General features: G+C 34.4%; 1 protein-coding gene across 2 annotated transcripts; it reads left to right on the top strand.

Annotated features, from left to right (window-relative positions):
* The first annotated feature begins 647 nt into the window (after window positions 1–647).
* LOC136751308 (interleukin-5 receptor subunit alpha) lies at window positions 648–14,710 on the top strand. 2 transcript variants are annotated; one of them, XM_066706799.1, is made up of 11 exons: window positions 648–1,084; window positions 5,462–5,545; window positions 5,675–5,808; window positions 8,010–8,157; window positions 8,485–8,602; window positions 8,904–9,085; window positions 9,706–9,854; window positions 10,340–10,472; window positions 11,511–11,616; window positions 12,258–12,339; window positions 12,736–14,710. In XM_066706799.1, the coding sequence occupies exons 1-11, from the start codon at window positions 997–999 to the stop codon at window positions 12,787–12,789; spliced, it is 1,278 nt and encodes a 425-aa protein (XP_066562896.1). In that variant the 5' UTR covers window positions 648–996; the 3' UTR covers window positions 12,790–14,710. The 2 variants fall into 2 exon arrangements, with proteins under 2 accessions (XP_066562896.1, XP_066562897.1); XM_066706800.1 differs by lacking the exon at window positions 648–1,084 and adding an exon at window positions 4,342–4,946.
* The last annotated feature ends 214 nt before the right edge of the window (window positions 14,711–14,924 follow it).

The raw sequence follows: 14,924 nt of genomic DNA on the forward strand, positions 1-14,924 counted from the left end.
CTTCATTTCAATGCTTTCGGAGAAAAGATGTCTGCATTTTGCTCATATGGATAGATACCAACACACACTATTATGGACACTATGCTTGTTTTGGGGGAAAATATAAGACAATCGTGTTTTTTTGTTTGTTTGTTTGTTTTTTAACACGTTTGTGTTGTTACATTCTTTACAGTGTTCTTTTATTATATATCTTTTGTTTGTATATATATATATATATATATATTTTAAAGGTGTACAAATAAAACTCAAAAATATAATAAATGGAGTTCAAATAGGTATAATTTAAAAGAAAAATAACAAGATATTACATTTAAATATTATATAAAGTAGGCTATGTGGGCTGAAGTAATGTTATGATGTGACCATTACATAAATGGGCATTGGGATTTGAATGTAGCATTTTCATAACATTAACCAATTGTTTTCTTTCAACATGTGTAACCTTGTGTATGATGTGTGTCTATGCATCATCTACATTTGATACAATAGAGAAATAATGTAAGTAAAGTTAAGTAGAAGGGTACATTCTAGATATGCTCAACACCCTTTTTGTAACCTAACATGTACAACCATTACCATCGACAGCAGTAACGCAAATGAAAGTAAGGCACATTACAGTAAGGCTGATGCCCGCTGCTCCGCTCCACAGCCGACACGACGGGACTTCCCACATGGAAATGAGTTCGAAGATACTTGCCTTGAACTGTTTTGGATATTATGATGATTAACAAAATACATTCAAAAACGAAAAGCAATATATCTGACCGATTTTAACACCGTATAGCTCGCAGATATCCCACAGAAAATGACGGCGCATCCACGTGTGGCAAGGATCAGTGGGCTTTTTCTGCACATGCGCAGACGCGCAGCGACCGTGAAGAGCGAGGGACCTGGTCTGCGCCGGTGACGCACTTTTGCGGTGCTTTCCAGTGCGTGTAGTTCTGAAGCTGCGCGGCTCTGACGGAGACACGGGGGAAAAGGTCAGGTTTGGGAACCATGTGTCGGCCAGGCTGCTTCAGACATGAAATGTGCCGAGACAGACGCGACCCACACATGGTGGAATTGAAAAGAACACTCTGGCAAAGTAAGTTATTGTTTTATTATTATTGTTTTGTTATATAAGATTTTACTATCTCAACTATCTGGGAAAGTATTCATTGGAGAATTAACTGAACCCTATTACACATGTTTTCCAGCGCTGTATATCGGGATAATGTTAAAAATAATATTTCCAGTGATGATCATGATCATATAACAGAATAAATAGTACATAGATAGTATTAACTGAACTATATTTGTTCTATGTATCTATCTATCTATATCTCTGTCTTTATCTGTATTACTATCTGTATCTCTGAACATCTCATTGGTTAGAAACTTCATCTAAGGTCTTTGATGAACAGTTAGTGTACAATATGCAGGACCCACCACAATGCATTGAAACAGACAATACAACTCAAGATAAGACACTAACCTCAGGAATGAAGCAAGCTTTCAATACAACTCCTTCATCACTTTAAATCTGTAACAGACATTACAATGAAATATTAAAATATGTATGTGTATCTGTCTTTATCTAAGCATGAATGATTCTTAAAACATCTAGAAATTACTCGAGATAGATTTCTCATACAAAGGTCTCAAACCAATCAATCTACTGTACATGCATGGCTTTGACTGAAATCATAGTGTGATATCACACAGTAGCGATAGAACAATCCTTAATTAAGAATACTAAATGATTGCAGTTGGGGGAAATTTCGGTTTGGGGAAAACTGTGTAAAATATATTACTGATGTTTACAGCAATGTTGTCATGTGTTAAATGTACCTTTCCTTTCAGCAGAGCTAAGAAATGTTTTATTTTTACATTACATATAATTACAATAAAAGCTGAGCTGAAGTAGTAATGTCCCCCCTTTAAGTTTTGTACCAAGGTTTCACTGGTTAGAAAATTCATTTATTTATTTGTTTGTTTGTTTATTCATGCATTCATTTTAAAGTCTCGTGAAAATCAATTTTATACTTAAAATGTCTGAATCATTTTGATGGTAATGCCCATTTATATATTTAACTTTTGTTCCAATACGGCTGGCACTACAGCAATTATAAATTTGAATGTAGAAAACGTATTGTCTACCATCTAATATATGTCTGGTGCCTTGTTACACATTTATGTGCTGAGAATGGAATTCAATATTTTATTTAAAATGTTTTTAAAAGGGTAAAGAAGACTTTTATAGAAACATATCTCAGGCAACAAATATCTGAGGCTTCTGTTGGTGATGAATTAGGCCTATGCATTATGCTTATACCACTATGTAGTGTGCAAAATAATATGATAAGCTATATTTTATTAATGTGAAGTAACATCTCCTTGTCATGGAATTTAAGACTCTGAATGGTACTGTTTCCCTCTGGAGGACTTAAGGTGTTTAGTGGTACACACTGAGTATATGTGATTGTGGGGATATATAGTTTAAACAGGCACATTAAGTGTTTGTCTGTACATTATTATGGCTGCTATGACCCCATAGTCCAAGAACACTTTGAAACATTGAAACAGGTCTTTTAAGATACTATATGTAAGTTGTAAGTTAAGCATTACAACATTGCCAAATTAATATAAGAACATAAGAACATAAGTTTCAGATAAACTAAAAAGTTTGAACCTCGAATTGAAAACATCAAACCTTGACTCACATGTGGTTTTGGTTTCTGACCGAAGCGTCTTTCATCTACATATAAAAGCACCTGCCATGAAGAACTTGATTATAGTTTACTATAGTCAGTTCGATAAAACAGTTCAATAAAATATTGAATGTATTGATATAAAAACAAAACAACCAGTAACTGACATATGAAGGGACTTTTATATATTAGAAAGAGATAAGAGACTTTATAAAAATATGATAGTAATGGTTGTATATATAAATACAGAGAGTGAGAGCAACTGTTAAATCCCTTTGTTGTGGCCATGTGAATACCTATATTGTTGTATTGTTATTTTCTATTGTTCCTTCAAGTCCACCAGCTATTACAGATACACTTTTGCAGAGTACTATGATATTCCACATGATTACATGATTGCCATTTCCCCCAGAAAAAAGTCTAAGAAAGTCTTCTTGCTCACTTCGGATTGTTAAAATAAGTTATTTAATCTTAAAATAGACTGTCTGTAAAGGCCACTCACACCTGATGATGAAAACATGATCTTCCTTTACAAAATAAGCATGCAGGAAAAAGAGTCATCATGAAACGATAATAAAAAATAAAAAATAAAACAATAGGAGGGGTTGATTTGTGTAGTTTTATGACCAAGACTCTGTTTATGTAACAAAACAAAAAATAAATACATAGGCTAAATAATGGGAGGGCATGGAGCTTAAAAACTTATAAGGTGCTTTACTGGCATTTGGCTCAATTTTGTTATAATAATCTCTGAAGGGAAATTCCAATGCTATAAAGTTTAGAAAGTGAAAGTAATGTTTTGAGTAAAGTGGTTTAGATTTAATTGGATTTTCTGGTTCACTGGGTGCAAACACATTACTTGGAGTACATTTCTGACTCTCAAGTTCTTCGACAACATGAAACAAACTGATCAGGTTTGCAGCCACATATTAAGATGTACAGATGCAGTTTGCTAGTACTTTGTCCCTATTCATCAAGATGAGACTCAGCTCTTCATGAAAGAAGAAGAGCTCCATGTCAAGATATATTCATTTATAACAATTAGAGTCGGCCAAGCATGTCTTTTTAAGATTTCACATGTCCTGTGCACTCATTTTGGTATCTTTCTCTTGAAAAACCTTGAAAGCCTGCTGTTCTGTGGATGTTGTTGATATCCTGTCTTCACCTAAAGATTATTTAAGGATGTTAAACATAAATCATGTCTCATTCATTAGTTAAACCTGTGATTCACTTATCTTTGAACTAGGCAGCAAATAAAGCCTGTTAGATTTGGTCTTTTCAGGTCCAGGGCTGTAAACTCCTTTTCCGTGGCCGTACGTGACATCTCTAATTTGTCTTCTTTCTTCTAGAGAGAACTGAACTAGTCTGAACTATCTGAACCCAGGTCTAGGCAAGATTGTTGCTCCATTTTAACTTGTGCTTCCCAGTTCCAGATCTAGTTGTACTTCTAGGAATGGCAAACATTTCTGCCACTTTTAATACCTCTGAATAACTTTCAGAAAACATTTGGTTTGATTGCTTTTCGAAATGAAATAGAACATTGATTTTGCTTTTCACAGAATTTTCATAGTAACAATAAACTCTGTGGTTGCCAGCAGTTTTGTGGCCCCGCCCTAGCTTTGCTAGTTATGTTGGGGGCTGCTGTTGCTATGTCCAGCGGAAGGCACTTGAGTTGGCTCTTGTGCCCCGCTGTGTATATTGTTAGTTTATTATCGACATCAGTGAACACCTGTGCTTATATGGTGCTGTCTTGGTATCAGGGGCCCTGTTCCTAATTCTTCTGGTATCCTGCTTCTCACCATTCTTAATTTTTTCCCAGTACACCGTGACTGTGGTCTTCGCATCTGGGCAGCCCAGGGGCCCCTGTGTATTCTATCTAGAGTTGGTACGGCTCTTAGTAGGCACACCTCTGGGCAGGCTCTCCTACCAGTTCACTGCCTCCTCCCTTGCGACAGTTTGGTTGTACTATAACCTCTCCCCCTTGGGCAATGTTTCTGACTTGAAACAAAACAATAGTTTGCGAATGCAGCCATGGTTATCTGAGAAAGGAAGCACTGCCCAATGGTTGCAAGGTCACGTGGGATTTCAAGCTCCTGGCAAAAAGAGGAAGTCTCTGTGCAGACGTCACCTTTTATACAAACAGGAGGAAGTGGAAGGGTCCTGTTTGAGTGATGAGCACAGCGGCAAATGGCAGCTTTGATAGACCAGTGTCTTCAATACGTTCCAGGAAATGCGCGCTGAATCCATCCCACTTAGGTAGTGCTTCTAACTCGAAAGATAACCATGTTACACTTATAACAGGCAATAAGTAGTGTGAATCAGTGATAATGCAGTCAGTTACAATTGTCTGTAAATCTAAACCATGCACAATTTCAATAATATCATAAATTAGTAGGTAATATAGTGTATTCTCTTCTTTATTTTGACAATGCTTTCGCTAAATACAATATATTATTTTTAAAAATTGTACTTGATGTAAGAACCACAACATGTACTTTTAACATGTGCATAATATAATGTCTATTCCAAAAAGACAATGTTGTGCTAATTTCAGTATGTGTAGTTTATTTTCTTCTTAATTTCTAGGCATAATCCCAAAGAAATAGAAAATAAATATATTTCTGTCAGTACGTTTTATTGTTCAAATCCAATCCAATACCTGTAAAACTCAAATTGGTAGAGCATTTTTACCGAGGATCAAGGTAAGCCTTTTTCTTTTCTTTTCCATTACTATTTTATTCACTATATGTTTTTTAAATTTGTCTTCACAGAGTCAAGCATGCATTACTCAGTTACCCTGATGTTTTTTTTTCAAGTAGTATGGAACAGTGCTGACTGTTCAGAATTCAATAGTGGTAAGTATAATTACCAGATGACAGAGGAGTGATTGAGATTATTCTTGTGTGTTAAAATTAAGTCAACTTTACACAGTGTAGAACAAAAGGAAGCCTAACAGTTATTCTTGTCCTTTTGTGTATTTACAGCAAATCTTCTGCCGCCCACCAACTTCAAAATTTCTGAACACTGTGGCTTTGTTAACTTTTCATGGGATAAATGTGAAGGGAAAAATGTAGAATATATGTTACGGTATAGATACCTTAATGATAAACAATTTAACGTAAGTATCTCTTGTTAAGTATTGGAGTGAGCAACAGAATGAAACATGATTGGTTTCTGTTTTAATGTCTTATGTGTTGCGTCTTCAGGTTTTGGGGTGTTGACTCCCTGCTTCTTATGCTTTATTAACCATGTTTTGGTCATTCCCATTACGGAGAAGATATATATGTTACATTTATGGTAGAAATATGTCATCCTTATTATTTTCATATGCCAAAATATATGGGATGTATTTTAAATATATTTTAGTGTGTAACCCATATATTTATGTTACAGGTTGAAAATATATGGTGAAGTTAATTTCTTAAATATATTCTCAACATATTAAAGAATTGTATGGATTGCAGAATAAATCATATTAAAAATATAAATACAATTTTTTATCTAGAAAAAGGGGGCAACTTTGACATTTTAAAAATATAAGCATCATACATTTATACTATATATATACACTCACCTAAAGGATTATTAGGAACACCTGTTCAATTTCTCATTAATGCAATTATCTAACCAACCAATCACATGGCAGTTGCTTCAATGCATTTAGGGGTGTGGTCCTGGTCAAGACAATCTCCTGAACTCCAAACTGAATGTCTGAATGGGAAAGAAAGGTGATTTAAGCAATTTTGAGCGTGGCATGGTTGTTGGTGCCAGACGGGCCGGTCTGAGTATTTCACAATCTGCTCAGTTACTGGGAATTTCACGCACAACCATTTCTAGGGTTTACAAAGAATGGTGTGAAAAGGGAAAAACATCCAGTATGCGGCAGTCCTGTGGGCGAAAATGCCTTGTTGATGCTAGAGGTCAGAGGAGAATGGGCCGACTGATTCAAGCTGATAGAAGAGCAACTTTGACTGAAATAACCACTCGTTACAACCGAGGTATGCAGCAAAGCATTTGTGAAGCCACAACACGTACAACCTTGAGGCGGATGGGCTACAACAGCAGAAGACCCCACCGGGTACCACTCATCTCCACTACAAATAGGAAAAAGAGGCTACAATTTGCACAAGCTCACCAAAATTGGACAGTTGAAGACTGGAAAAATGTTGCCTGGTCTGATGAGTCTCGATTTCTGTTGAGACATTCAGATGGTAGAGTCAGAATTTGGCGTAAACAGAATGAGAACATGGATCCATCATGCCTTGTTACCACTGTGCAGGCTGGTGGTGGTGGTGTAATGGTGTGGGGGATGTTTTCTTGGCACACTTTAGGCCCCTTAGTGCCAATTGGGCATCGTTTAAATGCCACGGCCTACCTGAGCATTGTTTCTGACCATGTCCATCCCTTTATGACCACCATGTACCCATCCTCTGATGGCTACTTCCAGCAGGATAATGCACCATGTCACAAAGGTCGAATCATTTCAAATTGGTTTCTTGAACATGACAATGAGTTCACTGTACTAAACTGGCCCCCACAGTCACCAGATCTCAACCCAATATAGCATCTTTGGGATGTGGTGGAACGGGAGCTTCGTGCCCTGGATGTGCATCCCACAAATCTCCATCAACTGCAAGATGCTATCCTATCAATATGGGCAAACATTTCTAAAGAATGCTTTCAGCACCTTGTTGAATCAATGCCACGTAGAATTAAGGCAGTTCTGAAGGCGAAAGGGGGTCAAACACAGTATTAGTATGGTGTTCCTAATAATCCTTTAGGTGAGTGTATATATATATATATATATATATATATATATATATATATATATATATATATATATATATATATATAACCCATATGGAAAATATACTTTTAATCACACATTAGGCAAGTCTTTAAAGCAATATGGAAGTAATGCAGTATGCAGTGTTAACTGCAACTCTGTTGAGGTGGAGTGTAAATCAACAAAATACAACATAACTAAAACTTTGCTAAGGGAGAGAAGCAGGGTTTCCCTCAGTGAGAATGATGGGATATTCTGCTTGTCTGTGCCTGGTGAATGAGGTCTTACTGCCTTTAATCCTGTCACTGGTGTGTGATGTAGCTGACAGGTGCTTTCCCATCAGTCACTACTGTCTTTGGGTATCATGATTTCCTGTGTGATACCGGTGTGTAAATTTAGACAGATGTTTACTATATTTATTCATTTAAAAAAGGAAAGTACGTTTTCTTTTAAATACTGTATTTTCTGTGTGTTTTTGTGCAAATCTATTTGTATACATTACCAAGCTGAAAATTTAATATTTTCTTCATTAGAAAAAGACAACAAAAAATACATCTGCCAGGAGATACTTAGACGTGCAAAAGGGAATTCTGGGACAGGTTCAATGTGTGTTCAAAATTGATGGAAAGAACAAAACTGAAAGTAACTGGACAGAAATCAGAAATTTTATGCTGTCCAAAGGTAGGACTTCTCTTTGATATTTCATATTTTTAATTTGTTGGTATCAATTTGCGTTTTGTTTTTTTAAAAACAATAAAGTGAAGTTTCATTTTCCATTTTTAATTTGTTTGGAGGAATGTTTTCCCTTAGCATTGTATTTTAATGCTTTCAAAGTTCTTATAGAAATGATTTGGTAACTCTTAAAAGGGAATCAACTTAACATGGTGCAACATGAGTACATATATATATATATATATATATATATATATATATATATATATATGTATATATGACTACAATTCAAGAATAAATACAAAAAATTCACAAAAGAAAACTTTTTTTGTCTAGACCGTGGATATCTTTCGGATAACATTTCATGCATTGTTTACAACTATAATCAATCAAAATGCACTTGGAAGAAACCTGAGAATATGCCAGAACATGCTCAGTATTCAATGACAGCAGTGTAAGTATGTTTTTGATTCTGCCCTTGTTGTCATGTCAGTCAAATATAGCATAGAAAATACTTTGTAGAGTAAACCAGAGGACACAAGACAGCTGTATAAACTATAATAGAAAACACTAAGATTCCCATTAAAAACATACAAAGCATATGCTAATGTAAACATAGGAGTACAGTCACAATGAGAAACCTGAGAAACGTGATTACAAAATAACAAAAGTAACATTTTAAAGTCAAGATTAGATCTCTTTCCTGTCCACCCAAATAATAACAGTACAGTAATAGTAATTCCTCTGTTCCACAGTCAATATATAACCTCCACCAAGGTCAAGAGTGCATTCGAGTGTTTAACCAAGGAAGAAGATAATGTAATTGAATGCTTTGGCAAAGTAAAGCGTGGTGAAGCTACAGTACGGCTACAAATCAGTGTGCCAAGCACAGACTTTTGCTACACCTTTTCCTATACATTTTCTGTGTCAAAATTTGGTAAGAAAAAGTGAATATTCTTGTATAAGATATTTTTTATTATATGAAGCAACTCTGAAAAAAAACTGATGTGATTAGAAAAGGAAATGTTGATTAATATTATTTTTTGTTCGCTTATATATTGATGTGTAAATGTAATTGTTACACCAGTCAGAATAGTCTGTTTCAGGATATGGTACTTAATTTATGTGATATTTCCAGTTGAATACACTTATGTAGAGCACATGTAGTTCTGGATGTTTTAATTACAGAAGTAATTTTGAAAGGATGTGTGTTGTCAGGGGACTGCAGACATTTTAATATAACTGTGTCACTATAATGTTTCTCTTACTAAATTGAAAGGACCATTCACTGTTTTTGGAGACCAGTGCGATCACCTTGCAATGCAGCTGTATTTTTTATATACTTTTTAATGATCTGACTAGTCTTTGGAGTTGACTTGCAAAAGTCGAGTATTTGGTGATTCACTTCCTTCTCATGGGTTAGTGGTTAGTCAGACACTAACAGGTGCACTGTGTCATATGACAAGGTCTTGTCAAAGAAATGTGTCCAATGGATTTAGCCACTGCCATTCCTGCCATTCTTTCTCTGCTTACCTGTACACCCATTTGTTCTTCCAGAAAAACTTGGGCCGCCACAAAATATCAAAGCCTCTGTCAATTCAAGAAATTTAGAAATCACATGGGATCCTGCGCCTTGTTTGAGCACGGAGAATGAGAATTGCTTTGAGTATGACATAATATACTGGGACAAAGATAACATATTTGAGGTAATGTATGTGTTTTCACACATACATTTTTCTATCTTGCTCAAGTGTTTTGTCATTTTTTTATAATAGGTACAGACAAATAATCCCCCCCCCCATTATCACTCAATAAATCCTTATTTAATTAGTTCTTCATCAGGCATTTATAGGAATATATCAGACATAGAGTATAGCTCTTTATATATTGATGATTGAAGGGTTATAACTGTAACTCTTTAACTATCTGCAGTTTTATAGCAGGGAGAGTTCAGTTTAGATTTTAAATTGATTTTATTTTGCATAACAAAGTATTGCAGCAAATGTAATCAGTCTTGCAGTATACAGCTATAGGTAAAGTGTTTATTTTATATTTGTGTGTGTGTGTGTGTGTGTGTGTGTGTGTTGTGTGTGTTTTTGGCTATTTCAACCATACTGTATGGTTGAATGTAGACTGTAATTGTGTACATTAAACAGATCAAACAAAAATTAATGCAATCTCTGTGTTTTAGGTTAACAAATTGAAAAAAAACCATTACAGTGTGACATATATAGATCTGACTAAAACCTATTGTATCAAAATAAGAACACACAAGTCTGATAATTGTGAGGTTGGCAAGGCAAGTGATTGGAGTGAAACTGTAGGTAAGTTTAATTTGAAATATTATACATATGTATTTAAATATATAAATATATACAAAGTGATCGAAAAGTCCCCGTGCACCTGCAATAATTTAACAGTGTAAATGTTGGAAATTATCTCCATGGACTTGCAGACATGCATTAGAATATTTACAATAGTAGAAAACAGTAAATACATGTGTATTGTTGATTTTATATATATATATATATATATATATATATATATATATATATATATATATATCAATTGTGATGGCTAAGAATATAATAGGGATTACACAGGTGTTATTAATTTGTGATCTGCATTGTTTCAAATAATTTCCTTTAAGCACTGATTCTGAGATTTCATAGACTCATACAGATAAATCAATGTAATGGTTTTGTCTCAGCTTAATCTTCAGCGTCTTCTTCATTATGACGGTTATTTATATGCAAGATAATATATTCAAATGTCAAGAGAAGCTATACAGCTATGCATATTTTGTGATTAATTTGCTGACAAAGATTTTGCTGCTATGTTTATCTTCAGCTACTGCTATGACCTTCACATTAGATTGCCAATCCTGTTAAATATTTATTGCAATGATCAAATAAATCCTATTTTTAAAATTGGACTATATTCCTCATTCCATGCTGACCTGTGCTCAGGTTGTTTTGTTTTGTCATAAGTTATAGGTCAAATGTCAAAGGTTAATCAATATATTTATATTAATGTTTCCCTTTTTTTAGTAATTAGGTTATGAAACACTTTTCTTTTAATCAATTTTATTCACACTTTGATGCCTTGAGAGAGTGTAATCAATGTATTTGTTTATATTTAAAATCACCATGTTCAAAGATGTTTGCAAACTTCAAAATGTAATTGAGATAAAAAACATGTTCAAGGAATGGGAAGTCCTTATAAAAGACTACAAACTACAAAATCACTTGTATTATGTGAGTGAATTAAAAATATGTAAGTATGGTCTAGTCTAAACCTAGTCGTCTGACCTTTGAACAAATTCATATAAAAACATGCATGTATTTCTCCCTGTTTTTCAGAGGTGAAAGCGACTGTAAACAAATTCAACATTGTGGTCATTGCAATTATGTCTGTGGTCATACCATCATTGATTCTGGCTATTCTGCTATTTTTTAGATGTCAAAGGTAAGTAGAATTAATTGCAAGGAAAACACAAAATCTATTGTCTGTCTATATCTTCCTTCCCCTTCTGTCTAGGCCTTGGCAATTGCAAATGTTTAGTTTTTTTATTTTATTTAGATTTTTACTCATGCATATGTAGAACCCCCCCACCAGACTAAAATCAGCCAAATGTAGAGGGCTTGATTTGAGTGTATTAGAGGATGATTGATATTTATAACATTTGTTTGGAAGTCTTGTGTGAGAATTGAACAGTTCTGTTTTGGGGAACTTCTCATTTCTACTGGGCTCAACAGTGACTTGCCTCTGTGCGTGTGAATTTATATGTATAAATACATATATATGCATATCAATGTAAGCAATAAGACATGACAGGATGTTGGTTTTGCTAGAATAATCGCACGCCAAAGGAGTTAGTGAAGCCTACAACCCTCTAACACAACCACACTCTGGAGATATAATATGTGGTGTTGTTATATATATGTGTGTGTGTGTGTGTGTAAAGCTACATACTGTTGTGTATATACATTAAACAAAATGTGTATATATGGATATGGAAATATGAAAATACGGTCAGTCATTTTAATTAGCATGTTTATACAGATATAAATGTAGTGTTACTAATCGATGCTCTGTGTTTGTTTCAGGGTGTTAGACAGAATACTTCCCCCTATCCCTGGGCCTACTTTAAGAATTAAGCATTTAATAGAGAAAGACTTCATTTTCCAGGTAAATACATTTGTCCTCTGTCCTTTGCTCTTATTTTTCAATGACCACATAGTTTTAGAAACATAATGTTTACTAGACACTAGATAACAAATATATTTTGAATATAATATAATAACTGGTTCTTTTCTCTAGAGTCTTTTTTGATCTTAAATTGCAGTTCAAACATGTCGCTCAATCTCCAATCTTATGTTCAGTCTTTTACACAATTATACTTTTGGTTGTTTTACAAAAAAAGTACCTAATGCAATACCTAAGTCTACCTAATGCAAATCCATCACTGTGTATTTAATTTGGGATTGGTGGATGGGTGGAGAGAGTTTATTTGTTCTGGGACTAACTGGAAATAACAGTAAGTCAATAATAATATTTTAATATGATTGTTATTGTATTTTCCAGGTTGAAGCACCAAAATGTGTTGAAGAAGTAATCGAAGTTCAAGGTCGCATCTGAATTCAATGCACTGAAGATGGTAAAGGAGCAACTGAATGTATATCTCTGCACTTCCTCTTTTTCACATGATGAGCTGTTTTCCATTCCTATAAAACACCCTTTTCTCAGTTCTCCCTTTTGAGGCTTCTACTTAGATTGCATTTGGCCAATCTCAAACTGCAGAAAGCAAAAAAAGAGACATTTTCGAAGCTTAACAACTTTGGGAAAGATTGGGGAGGGGGTTTGGCTGAAAACGAGGAATTTTATCTGTTTGTACTGACTTGAACCCCCATCTAAGGATCTATAACAAAGGAAATGGAGCTGCAGAATCAGTTTTCAGCAACCTATTTGAAGATATCATTAATCAAATAAGTCTGATTCAGTGAACATGTATTATACCATATGAAGCACCGAAGAATGTGAAAACTTTCGACTACAACTGCATCTATGGCTTTAATCAACATTGCAGTTTCAATTTTATTTTATTTTTCTGTGGAGGAAGATAGAGAGAGAGAATAAAATATCTTGAGGAATTCACAATGCCGAAATCATGCTAGGAAATGTTGTGTGGATTTGGTCGAGTTGCAAAGGCATGTGTTACGTCAGCAAGTGCTTGTGACTTTAGACACTGTAAAAGGGAATTTGTACTGAGTGTTAGGAAATGTGATGCAGACCAACTCTATATTCTATATTGGGTTGTGGGAGATATCTGCAAGGACAGGAAGTTTCATGACAACTACTCATAGAAAAATACACTCCAGTTGAATTGTGCAATTGCAATAGCTTTAAGCGGACAAGAAAAATGTGTTTAACAATGCTTCCTTAACAATGAAGGTAGTGTTTTGGTGTGTTTGAGGGAATAATAGAGTTTGTATGTAGGCAGGGAAGCTCCTATGTATATTGAAATGATGGTTTTACAAAGCAGGGTGCTGAATTTTCAATGACGGTCCTAGTGATTGAAACTATTTTAGTGAAAAGCAATAGGCACCTGCAAATCATGTTTTTGCAGTATTTGTACTACCTGTATTTGTTATTGTCTAATGAACTGCTGTATTATGTTATTCACTGAATTGTGTTGATGTTTACATATGAAACCGAGTCCCATTTTTAAAACTGTACTAAATACAAAGTACACAAATCAATGAGCAAAATCCTCCAGTGATTCATAACAGCTCCTGAGTATCTATCACACTTTAGGTTTCATCACTTATTTAAGACCATGAGAAACAAACAAGAGGGGACTTAAGGGGTTTAAGGAACAGTTAAATGTTACAAATCAAGCAGGGTTTAAATTAGTATAGTGACACTGTAACTTTCGAGAGCCAGTATTTTGCCAATTGGCAGATTCTTCAGGATGTGAAACTTTGCTGTGGACATTACCCTTTGTGTTGGTTTCACATTGACACGAAGGGACTTTTCGTTCTAGGAAAATAAGTGCAACTAAATGATAGGATACTGTAGAACAGTTAAATGATAAAGACAGGGAAAGGATAATGGGAGTTTTGATTTGACCTACTGTATTCATGAGAGTTTATTACAAAGCTTCAATACTTTTTTCAGTCATTCTAGACTGGATTGGGTGTTGACAGGTACTTTTATTAGCCTATGAAATTTCAAGATAAAATAGTTTAAATACATTAGTTGACTTAGTTTATTACATGTACATTTTTTGTTTGTTTTAATTATTTTTAAATACAGTACAACCTAAGTGTTATTTACATATCTATCAATTTGTTTATTTGTTCTTTTATTACTTGTTTCTGATTGAATACAATTATAGTTTTCAAATAAATATAGTTTTCAAATAATTTCTGAAGCTGTTCATTCATTTATTTTTTGGATTGATGTAAACTGAACTTCTGATATCAATAGCAGCATATTCAGAAATGTCATAATGATCACAGTGGTATCCTCCCATTCTGAATAAAACATATTAATTGCACATACATGTGTGTTTGTGTGTGTGTGTACATATATACAGTAGATGGCATAAGTATTCACACCCCAAAGACATTTGGACATTTTGTAGGGTTACAATCTGGAACTAAAAATGATTTTTTTGGGATTTTCTGTCACTCACTGATCTACACTGATCTAAGTATTACATAGTCTTTTTTTAATTAACTACCAATAAAAACAAAAAAAAAATCTTGATT

The sequence above is a fragment of the Amia ocellicauda genome, chromosome 6 (genome assembly GCF_036373705.1).
Source record: "Amia ocellicauda isolate fAmiCal2 chromosome 6, fAmiCal2.hap1, whole genome shotgun sequence".
In the NCBI taxonomy this organism is placed as follows: Eukaryota; Metazoa; Chordata; class Actinopteri; order Amiiformes; family Amiidae; genus Amia; species Amia ocellicauda.

Coding starts and splice junctions, on each gene's coding strand:
- LOC136751308 (XM_066706799.1), top strand. CDS start 997: ATGTGTCGGCCAGGCTGCTTCAGACATGAAATGTGCCGAGACAGACGC. Junction 5,809..8,009: donor TTAATGATAAACAATTTAAC/GTAAGTATCTCT, acceptor TTTCTTCATTAG/AAAAAGACAACAAAAAATAC. Junction 9,855..10,339: donor ACAAAGATAACATATTTGAG/GTAATGTATGTG, acceptor TCTGTGTTTTAG/GTTAACAAATTGAAAAAAAA.